Source organism: Scaptodrosophila lebanonensis, unplaced genomic scaffold (genome assembly GCF_003285725.1).
Source record: "Scaptodrosophila lebanonensis strain 11010-0011.00,11010-0021.00 unplaced genomic scaffold, SlebRS2 tig00000024-arrow-pilon, whole genome shotgun sequence".
Taxonomy (NCBI): Eukaryota; Metazoa; Arthropoda; class Insecta; order Diptera; family Drosophilidae; genus Scaptodrosophila; species Scaptodrosophila lebanonensis.
This window is the reverse complement of record NW_022060538.1, coordinates 5,133,215-5,145,358: the sequence shown is the minus strand read 5'-3', so window position 1 is coordinate 5,145,358 and position 12,144 is coordinate 5,133,215. Positions and strand designations below refer to the sequence as shown.

The window sequence follows — 12,144 nt, the reverse complement described above, 5'->3', positions numbered from 1 at the left end:
CTGGAAACGTAAACGCCAGAATGCCAAATTGCTTTATCAACTTTATTAAGTTCGGCTAATAGCAATTAATACCGACAGTAAAAAGCTAATCTAAGCGTGCCGTAAAATGCGGGTCTGGGCCCAGCAGCGGGTTTTATGGCATTGTCGCATAGTCCATGCATAATTCTGTGGTCAGCCAAGTGTGGGTCCAACGGCATTGTCAACAACCTTAAGTATGGCTTAGCTTCATGGTTGCTTCTGCCTTTCATTTAGCTTCATTCGCTCACACAGACACACACTCACACACACACACATGCAAACAGATAGTCTCTCATGGTTGCTCCGTCGCTGAATGCCGAAGGAAACTGTTATTTGTCTATTATCCTTGCATTGTCCGTAATTGTCCCATTGTTCCGTAATTGTGCGCGTGTGTGTTCTGTATATTTGGCTGGCTTATTGTCACCAATGTCTTCGCTGCGTATCCTTTGCAATCAACAAACATTTGGGGCTAAGTTGTCGGAGGCAGTAAATTCATGCGACAGCCCAGCACCCCGCTCTTTCATCCTGGACTGCTTAGTCGTCAGCAGTCGCAGCTGCTTGTTGGCTATTGTTGCTCATTTCCGCCACATTCACTTGCCTCACTTAATGGCCATGTCGCAACAGAGGCTGAGGCGGAGCCGCCAAACCCTCTAACTCACCCAACATCTAATGCTTTGGGCACTTAAACGGATTAAAAATATTTCCTACATTTGATGTGTGTGAGCGAGGAAGTAAGTGAAATTGAGTTTACTTACTTACAATTGGGCTCGGCATGATGGGCGGACTGACTCGTATAAAAAAACACGATTAATATTTGATCAACATCAACGAATTGCCGACAAATTTATCGTAAGGTATAAAACACAATATGTTCATGGATTAGGCGACTCACCGTAATCGATAGCAACTGAATTTTAAAGGTCAGCAGAGTTTAGAAAAGGTGTTTAAGATAAATTCGTTAAAAACATTGGATTAGATTGATATAAACGTAAGCTACGGGCAGACATTCCAGTTCAATGAACACAAAGTTGCATAAATTATAACCACAAAGTTGTATTTTGTTGAATAATGCTATATATAGTTCAGTATAGAATTATTAATCGTTCACATTGTAATTGCACAATTTCGCGGGCATGTTTGACTAAATATGTAGTAATGTGATATTATTTTCAACATAAGCATTGCCAATAAAAAAGGTACAAAATTATAAGTAACTCGAGAGAGCACTCGCATTTGCAGCCTTGTCTTTATCACTGAAAAGTCATCTAGCTTCGATAGAAGTTAAGCCAGTCCATTTACCACATTCAACATCGCCAATAAACGATAATATAATCATCATAAGTCATCAAACAAGTAGTATACATTAAATAATTAATTAACCTATAAAAGTGAATAATTTTCGAGTCTACATATATTTTCAAACATGTAACTGAATATTTTGTGTGTTTTTGTTTACACATACGAGTATATGCTGTATTCGTAAATATGTTATCCTTCATAAATGTGTACAATACAATTATTTACGCTTTCATTCGTTAAGGCTCTAAGGAACATACTGACAATCAACAATTGTAACGTATAAATACATATGATGTCTTAAGTAGATATAAAAGCGTAACACACTTAACGCTCAAGGGCATTCTGGGATTTATTCCATTGTTGTGAGCACTGTGAAAAATTAAACTTAAATGTATTGTAAATGTATTTTATTGCATTTAAAAGACTATTTAAAACAAATTTATTTCAAAACTTTTCTTCAGCTTCAATGAGCACGTTCGAAACTAAACAAAATTGCTTAGCAACCTTTTATTAAAAGGCATCGATAACTAATTGGATTTTAAAATGTAGCGGCAAACTCCTTCGAGAAGATTGTTTTAGACAAATTTGATAAATTCTAAAATAAGCAGTAATCCTACGTTTTGGAATAGAGTTCCCCAAACTAAACTACAAATAATTCAATTTGAATAAACAAGCCCCTCACCAGGCTCTTCTCGAACCCAACTGAACGCTTTGCATTTTTGGTCTAATTCAATATTCAAGCTTATGCGCCTGACTGTCCGTTGGCACGATTCTCTCTTTTTCTCTCGCTCCTGGAGGACACAGTATTGGCAACTTTGCTAGTTAAGCTGGCTAAGCCTTTTTCCTCAGGCCATGGGTACACTCTGCTAAATGCGCATTATCATTAAAATGCTTAAAGTTTTTTTGGTGCCCATAAATTTTCAAACGCGTTGTGTGCGGTGGCACCACTTCCGTTGTTGCCGTTGTTTGTGTTAATAATGCATGAGCCAAAAGTTGGCAAAAACAATTCAAAAATTTAAAATTAATATGTACATTAAACATTAATTTCTATTTCAAATGCGCAATGAGCGTCGCGCGTGTGTTTTTATTAAGTTTTCAAGTTGAAACGTACGCTTGGCACTTGGCGCTTCAAGTGCTTCATGTCTCCCCCACACTTTCTATGCCACTCCACTTCTGCAACTGTTTTCGCAACTAACTGCCTACAATTAACATAAATTTTCTCACGCACACACACACTCACACATATATACACGTATACAGGTCGCCCGGAGCCCACAGTCACGTGGCTGAATGGCACACAGACCCTGGAGGCGGGTAGCGGTGTTTCCATGGGCCGGCATGTGACCGTCAATCGGTTGGAGGTGCCGAACATCCCACGCTCGGCTCTAAACAACACCTATCGCTGTCAGGCGTCCAACACGAAGCTGGTGGCGCCCGTGGAGCGCAGCATACGCATCGAAATGTTACGTAAGTAGCCAGACTTTAAGTCTGAAACAGCTCTATAGGTAACACCTGCAATATATGTATCTTTTCCTTTCATAGTCAAGCCCACATCAGTCAATTTGACCAACAAGCTGAAGGTCTTCTCGTCAGGCACACAGTATAATCTCACATGCATTGTGGCTGGCTCTGTACCGGATACAGAAATCAGATGGACACAAAATAATCGACCTTTCAAACGTGGCGTGGTAAGCACTACCTACCTACCTTCCTACCTATGCATCCACCAGCTCAATTCAAATGTCAAGCGACTGCTTATTTATGAATTTTGCCTGACATGAAGGCAGACAAGCATTATTCTATCTATACATGTATATACATACTCCTGCTATGCTGCCCGGCTCGGGCTCGGACTCGGGCTCGTGGCCACTTTTCTAATCAATTTCACATCTCTGCATTCTTCTGTGTTCAGCTGTCAGCAAGCCAAGGCAATGGACGCGTCATCTCGACCCTGTCGTTTTATCCACAGCCCGAAGACGACGGCACAATGCTCAAATGCGAGGGCTCCAATCCCAGATTACAAAACTCAGCCATCGAGGACTCGCTCATGCTGAACGTGATGTGTACGTATACAAAAAATAGTTTCCCTAGATATAAAATCGATTTTAATTTTCATAAATGCAACTTGCCATGTCGAAGGCTTCAAACGGCCAACTACGAATAGGTGACACACTGGCAGGGACAGAGGTGGGGGTTGGAGGTCGGGCTATCCAGACGGCGCACAAATCAAAGCCACTTGCGCAAATAAGTCTAAATTATGCAGCGATATTTGCCCAGCCCTGCCACGCCCTCTTCTGCCCACTCATATTCAATCGCTGCTCATGTGTCAATATTTATTTCGCTGACTTTCAGCTTGGCCATAAAAAATGACAGCAAAATTTGTTGCTGTTCTGCTTTTACTTTGTTGGTTGGTATCGCTGTTGTTGTTGTTGTTGCTGGGCATATATGCCAACAAAACGCCATAAATTTTACTTTATATGATTATCAATTTAAAATCAACAATTTGCAAAAACTGCCACGCCCACCAACAGCAAAGGTCACTGGGCAGCGTGGAGCATTCGCAAAAAAATACACATGAACCAACATAAAAGAGAAGAGCAATGAAGTCATAAAAAAATTGAAAGGCAGCCTGCACAAATATTTCGCTTGGTGTTGGGCATTCGAAATTTACGAATGTAGTTGAAAATCGCTGTCAGCTTGACTTTGCGTTTCTCTTCATACTGCAAGTGCTCAGATAATCATAGGTTTATTGATTTGTAAAGTCCCACTAGTGGGGGAATCTATAAAAAGATTTGATGGGGGTAGTCTGTAAAAGATTGTATAACTTTGTGACCCTATTGAACTTTGGTTGTATGAATCAGGAATAAAAGTCGGTAATTAATCAATTCACTTAAAATCTTCGACTGTTTGCATAAAGAGCAATTGAACCATAAAAGCTAGTTACAACAAACTGGTCATGTAGACGTTAATTACAGACCATATATACAAGTAGCTTCATTATTGAATATAGTTTCCATAGGACCGACTAATGCTAGGATCACCTTTTCCTTTATAAAGATATCTCAAGAAAATTTGTATAGTGTCTCATAATATTCCGACGTTTCTTTAAACTTGGCGCAAAGATTAGTACATCAAGCTAATAGTATAAAAACTTTATTGCTTAATAAGACATCTTAATCAACTCTGGATTTCCGAATTTTGTGTTCTGAATTTTTACTGAAATTGGTTAAATATTTATATAGCTGTCATACGAATGAATCTTACAACAATGTTGGGTATAGAATATTAATTACCTGCACTGCCAGAACTTGAACATTTCCCTCGTTCATACGACTTTCTTCATTAATTTTCTGTTCATTTTTAATACTGGAGAGGGTTTATAAACTCAACGACAAAAAATAATTTACATATTGAGGAATATCCTGTCATTAAACAAACCAGATGGTTGGGGTATGGCATCAGAATTTATCAATGCATTGCATCCTAACTTAACCTGTGGAAACTCGGAGCTAGATAAATAGTCGAGGATGTACCTTAGCCAAATACAGCGAGACAATAATTATAATTATGATTACTTTTGCAAAAATTCAAAACTAATTAAATCAATTGTTTGAGAAGAAGCTTATTGAACGAGCGTTGATCAATAAGTACCCGTGTTCAATGCGACTCTAAAGAAGCGCATCAATTAATATTTTTATTTATTTTATTTTTTTAATATTATTTAATAGAATTATATCAATCATGACTTAATACTTTTAATAAAAAATATTGTGCTGGACTTGTTGTCAAAGATGGATGTCGAGCTAGTTTTTAATTTTCTTCCCAAATTCTAAAAAGAATATCCTGACTTAAGTCAATGCAATATTTAAATTTTAGATAGATGGCTTTCATTTTAAATATTTGCTTGAAATTTCCCTTAGTCTTCACAATGCTCATGTGACATGCAACAATTTGTGTCCCATATCCGACACCGCAATGTCGCACTAAAGTCCATAATACTTGTATACACAGTCTCCGATATATCATCATTATGTTATAAATGTAAAAATACACTAAATTTTATATGATCCATCATCAATATTGGCATACACTCACGCAGCAACGATTTTAATTTAAAAATTTTGTCATACTCATTGGCTGTCGACATCGTTGGATTGTCGTCGTTGGCATCCACTTCCCTTCCCCGTTCCCCCTTCGTTCTTTCCTGTTGCTGTTAACTTTTACGGGCTTTCTTCGACGTTGGTATTGTCGTTTATATTGACGAAGCGCGATGCGTCGGCTCATACATTTCCCATTTTATTATGCAATAATATTTTTCGATTTTACTTTTATAACACGAGCTGTGCTAAAAACGGTGTCGCATAAACCATGCTCGAAAAGAAAACTGCCATAGCAGCGGCAGCAGCAACAACAATAACAACAAAAACCAGAGCGAGAGAAATTTGAATTTAAAATGTGCAGCATAAAAATATGTTTATTAAAAATGCAATTAAAATGTTTCATTTACGTCACTTTTTAATTGCCACTATTAACGACAACTTTGTTGCTCTCTCCTCCGACTTATTTCTGCCTGCAGACCCGCCACAGGTCACCTTATCGCTGGGCTCCACACTGCGTCCCGATGACATCAAGGAGGGCGATGATGTCTACTTCGAGTGCCACATTAAAGCCAATCCCAAGGAGCATCGCATCATGTGGTCGCACGATGTAAGTAAAAGCATAGTTGCTCGACGGTGATAACTTGGCCAAGTTTATGGCTATGCAAATGCTGGCCAACGCCAACGCACATAAATTTTGCCGCCAACCAAATCATTTTCATTATTTGGCTTGCAGGGCCAGGCCGTCACCCAGAATGTCTCGTGGGGCATCATCATCTCCACACGCTCTCTGGTTCTTCAGCGCGTGGGACGAGTTCATTCGGGCTATTATGCTTGCTCGGCGGCCAACGATCGCGGCGAGACGCAAAGCGCTTTGGTCAACTTGAGAATACGATGTAAGTGCTTATAGTTTTCCTATTCAGTAATACACTAAAATGAGAGGAAGGGATTGTATTGTACATGGGAAAGAAACAAAACAAAAATTTAAATCCAAATAGATTATCCAAGAAATAGTATCAAAATTTAACATGGGAAACTAGAGAATTTTTAATCTAAAATCATAAAGACTTATAGCTTTGTATAGCTTTTATTTTGATGTTAGTTGAAGCCAAATATGAATCGCTGCAAATTAAAGGCGATTATATGAATGGATTTTTTCTTCGCGTGTATACAATAAATAAAATGTGTAAATTTAATTTTAACGCTCAACAAGAGGAATATAAAGAAATACAAGTATCTATCCAACAAAAATTTAATACAACAGGAATAATGTAGGCACAAACAAATTCCCACAAAAATTATGCTGACAGTTGATGTCAGTGGAGCGGAGCATTAAAAATACATATGCGTAAATTTATGCACAAATACGGACGCACTCAAAGACGCACAGACGGACGTACTTACAATGATAACATTGGGCAGCTTTAGCACGGCCAGAGCACACACATATTACATACTTGTACGCAAATGGGTACCAACAATGGGGAAGTTGATGGGGCGGGAGGACAGGACAACTGCGGCAGTTCACTTGACAAAATCACAAAAACTTCCAACCCAACAAAAAGTAAACTAAAATATGTTAAAATGACACAAAATATTTTGTGCAAAAAGCCGTAATATGTACAACGTTATGGCATTTTATGCATATGCCCGCACATATGCTCCACACACACACACACACACAAACACAAATACGCAAACATACCCATACGAGTATACGAAATGATATTAGTAGGTATGTGCGATTGCATTCTGGGCTTGCATTTTATCAACAAACGACAACATTTCGCAAATTTTTACATTTTACTACCGAAACTGCCGATGCATGTATGTTCGAGTATGTAGCTATGTACATACATACTATATGTGTATATGTTTAAGTTTAAATCGCTTTACAACAATATAATCTTCACTTGCTCTGAAAATGTTTAAGTACCAGTCACAATTCGATATGAACTTTGTAGCATATGTTGCCAAAAATGTGATGGGTTTTATAGAAAATTAAATTTTATTTACACAGTCAATAAGTGTCAAAAGAAATACACAGGACTTGGGCAATTTCATTTAAAACCCTCGTTTGCAATAAGTAATTTGATCGGCTTGTGTTAAAAACCAGCAGTAATGAAATTCGTTTTTGATACTTGTACATTGTGTGTAGACACAAAGGTTACCAGGTGAAAAGTTGACTTCCACAGGAGGGCAGACTCTAACGTTTTATACACTAATCGAAATGCCAGCTTCCCAAATATACGAGTATGCTGCAAGCACAACTAATAAAGATAACCTGCTCGTTTCAATCGTAGCTTTTGGTGTGAAGATTCTGTCTCAGCTTTCTAGCATTCATTTGAAAACTTGTGAAGTCAACATTCGGTATCTGATGATTCTCTACAAAATTCATCATTAAATTCAGTGTTGCTTATATTATATGGCGGATATTTCAAACAAATCAAATAAACACATTTTGCCTAGAAACTAGGAGACCAGCTCTACAACGACCTCTCTCGTTACGTACGCTATCTCAAAAAGTCAATTTTAAATGAGTTTAATCGACTAGAGCCAACTTTATTTAAAACTTTAGTAAATTTGATGATTATAATAATTTTAGAACTTGGAAAAGTATAAAATAAACAGAAAGACAAGAACTATGAGTTATAGCTAATACACAAGTAGTGTGGGAGATAACCAATATTGTCATTGGTAAATGAAATAGATACACAATTCTTGGTCCGTTCTATTTAGACAACCAAATCCATCTGACATTATTTACATAATAATAATTGTATTATTGCTGAGCTGTCCAAAATAATAGCCCTTCTAAATTGTGTTATTGTTACTATTTATTTATAATCATTTATTATTTGAAATTTGTCCATTATTCAAAATGTTCGAACACATACAAAATAATTTGTATGCTGACAAAAACGCTTTGAAACTTATTGAAAATGTCTCAATTACCGTTATAAACCATTTACTTCCGACTGTTTTTCTAAATAATTAATGATGCTTAAATACAAAATGAATGTGTAGACTGTTAACAGTATGTGTGTATTTGTTTGTATTTGTTCGTGCACACACACACAAATATTTATATACAGACTTATACACATGCGCCCTCATACACATATTAATGTATATTCATAAGCAACAAATGGACAGCTGGCTACCTTATTTGAGGGCCGACCGAGCTCACAACTTAGTGTGGGCGGCATGTTCTGGGTGGATAATAAAAATGAATGATCTGCTTTTATTATTGAAACACATAGTCATTATTAAACCATTAATAATTATGGGCCCAAAGCTGGTGACGCCAAAAGAACGCGGCAGTTACAACAAATAGGACAGCCACATCCATGTGTTGTGTGTGTCTGTTTATGCACAAATTTAATTTTTACTTTGCATATTTAATGCAGTTGAAAAAAAGGCATTTTAAATGCAAATATTTTGCAGCACGTTGCTAAAAATTAAGTTAAGGCATATTATTTAATTAATTGTACGTGCCGAGTATGTACGAGCGACACATTCCGCAACAATTTACACACATTATTTGCTTTAACTACAATATTAAATTACAGGCGCTTTGAATGATTGACTCACTGATTGAAGTGCATCGATAAACATTGCATTCAGATACCTTTTTTGGGGCCTATTTTCGATTTAAATCATAAAATGGGATAAAAGGCAGCTAGATCCATGCATGAGATCCAGAAAGTGTAATGTTCCGCGCTACTTTTTAGTTTATAAACATACGAATTACACTTCATGTCTTTGTTATGTTTTAACAATTTTGTGTTCTTTTATTATAAATCAAATGTTGATGTTATCCTCATTTTTTTATTGAGCACGTATGCTGATAACAATAAAAACACTAGCTTAAATTTAAATTTAAAATCAAATTCTGATTTTGTCACAAAAAATTCTGAGTTTTTTTTTATTCTTTCATTTCATGTATATCCATCATTTATATTCTGAGTGGCTACTAATAATGGTATTTTGTATTTTTGTTAAGCGGCCTGCCTGTGTTATGCTCATACAGCCATAGTCATAAGTAATTACAAAACAAACATTTTTGTGCATATTCTACATACTTGTATGTTGTTGAAAGACGAACAAGTTTTTCTTGTCTCATAGCTCTCATACGCAGAAGCAAATGACAGACGAATTAAATAAGATAAATCTTCATACAAAAGTTGTCAAACCCAGATTTTCTTTATTTCAAATATAAAACCATTGTGTTTTCGTTCCTTATCAAGAGTCCTTTTCTGCCTTATGGAGGCTTAAGCATTTTCAGTTATCACTATAACTCGCACTCGATCGGAGCTTTTTTGAGGCCAGGGTAGACTGACATAGATCTTTAAACTTAAAATGAAGCACTTCATGCAACACATTTCCATAGCAATTTGATTTTTAGCCTATTACTTCAGTTTGGAACTCTTTATCTGAATATTTTCCATTCTTGGCTATATCAATAATTTGTTTCAATTAAAATTGTTGTAATCTATTTTATTATTATTGCTATTTTTGTGTTTTATATTATAGATTTGTATTATTAATAATCTTGAATCTATGGCATTCTTTATATTGTTCGCCTATTGTAAGTTTTTATTCATGAATATCTACAAGTATAACCATTTCGAGACAACATCACTGCATTTTTTTACTGGTTCAACAATATTATTCCAAACATTTAAATGCACCCAGATTCTTGTTTTTATAAAAGTTAGGATCAGAAATTAAAAAAAAAGCCAGGAAAAATCCAAAGAAGTATGGTGATATATACACATATCATAAATACATTCGAGTGTATGTAGGTGTTGGTTTGTATTCGAATCCATTGATGCCTTTCCATTATTTTTGATTTCATTTTTTCGTTAACGTTTTTGCACCGGCAACACAAATTAGCTGCAAAGTAAATAATCCCATAAAAGTTGCTGCGTCAGCATGGCATTAAGCTGCGCGATTAAAAATGGGCGCCATCCCCGATTCCCAAACGTCGGACGGATGCGAACACAAAAAAAAGGCAAAAGGGAAGACATCAGCAAACTGTTTTCGCCTGTTTGCATTGCACGATGCCGTTACCTTTCGCGTAACCCTTTTGATAATTACGATAATTGAAAGTAAATACTGCGAAAGATACACCTTACCATGCGCAAATATTGCCGACTGTGCAAGGCAGCAACATCGCGCATACGCCACGTAAACATTTGCATATGCCTGGGAAGGCAGAACTGAAACCAAAGCCGATGCCCAATGCCGATATTTGCCATGATTATGATTGATAAATGGGTGTACTGGCAGAATCAGAATCAGAATTGTGGCCATACGTTGCGCTCATATCTTGGCACAAATTAATCAGACAATGTCCATTCAGAAGTGGCAGCTACGATTGTGAAATTGACGCAGTCATATAAATTTATGGCAATTTTTATGAGTGCACAGGCACATACATACATATGTACACACACCATATAGACAACAGTTAAGCATGTATGTTTGTACACACACATATATATATATATAAATACATATTTTTTTTTTAACTTTTTCGACTGTTTGTCGTTTGCTGTGTTGTTTTCTGGCTTGTTTGTTTTTGTCAAAAATTGAGAAGTTTTCAAAACTGTGCTGAAATATTCAAATACGGAAAGTCAAAGAGTGTGTTTAGTGAGAGGTGGGCGACAAAGTAGGCATGGCATCAGCTCAGGGCCATCATCGTCATCATCAGAAGCAACAAATATTTCGTATAATATTTTGCTTATGCATGTGACACATGCAAACTTTTCAAATATTTTTTAATAAAACAACAAAATGTTTTGATGCTATAAATACGCCAAGTGGCTCGGCTCTCGGCTGGGCTCAGGGCGATATGTAGGCGTGGTGGCAGCATTGCTACCATTCTTGCTGGTTGTTGGTTGTTGCTTTTATTGTTTCTGGGATATGCTGGTTGTTTATGATGGGATTTTTGATACCACAAGGTAGCTTGGCGCACTTGCCTGCCACAGTTTTCAAAGTTGTGTGCAAAGTTTTTGCATATATTGTTGTTATTAGTGTGTGCGTAGGAGCTGTTCTGGGTTCAAGTTCAATCGCTTGTAAGCAGATACAATGAGTTTACTCTGAATAAATCATGCCCTAAGCAAGCCTAACAAAAGGTAGCAACTTTAGTTGATGACAAAAACAAAGGTGCTCACAAATTCCTTAAAGGAAACGGACCAGCTGTGGATAAGTTCAATGATACAATTGTCTTAGGAGACATGCTAACAATAAATGGCAAAATAAAACTGGGTTTTCATTACCTTTTAAGAAAATAGTAGATGCCGAAATTGTTAAAATATTTACGATATTGAAAACTCTAAAAATCCATTGTTTTCTCTTTAATCAAGCTTTTCGTTTGTCTTATGATAAATCTTGCAAGCTTCACGACGGTCAACTCTCAAGTAGTACCACCTTTTTCAAGCATCCAAATATGTATTCTTTGATAACTAACTCTTGTGAGACTTACTCTGCCAAAATTTATAGAAACGTAGTTCCTTTTTTTTGTAATTAACGTCATGAATTATTAATGAAAATATTGCATTGCCTAAGGAAATATTTGAATATTATCTGAGTATCTGCTTCCGTTCCATATGCCAAACAAAGAGCTTGCATACTATGTATGTAAAAATATGTATGAACAAATCTTAACGAGAACTATAAAGATATCATTTCGAAGTTATTTACTTTTAGCTTGTGTATTCAC

At 36.5% G+C, this 12,144-nt stretch overlaps 1 protein-coding gene across 1 annotated transcript in view; it reads left to right on the top strand.

Annotated features, from left to right (window-relative positions):
• LOC115620710 overlaps positions 1 to 12,144 on the top strand; it is an 85,233-nt gene that overhangs the window by 59,327 nt on the left and 13,762 nt on the right. The window contains exons 6-10 of the mRNA XM_030514085.1: positions 2,578 to 2,784; positions 2,860 to 3,005; positions 3,230 to 3,380; positions 5,894 to 6,024; positions 6,151 to 6,310. Coding sequence (XP_030369945.1) covers positions 2,578 to 2,784; positions 2,860 to 3,005; positions 3,230 to 3,380; positions 5,894 to 6,024; positions 6,151 to 6,310 — 795 coding nt within the window. The remainder of the gene's footprint in view (positions 1 to 2,577; positions 2,785 to 2,859; positions 3,006 to 3,229; positions 3,381 to 5,893; positions 6,025 to 6,150; positions 6,311 to 12,144) is intronic.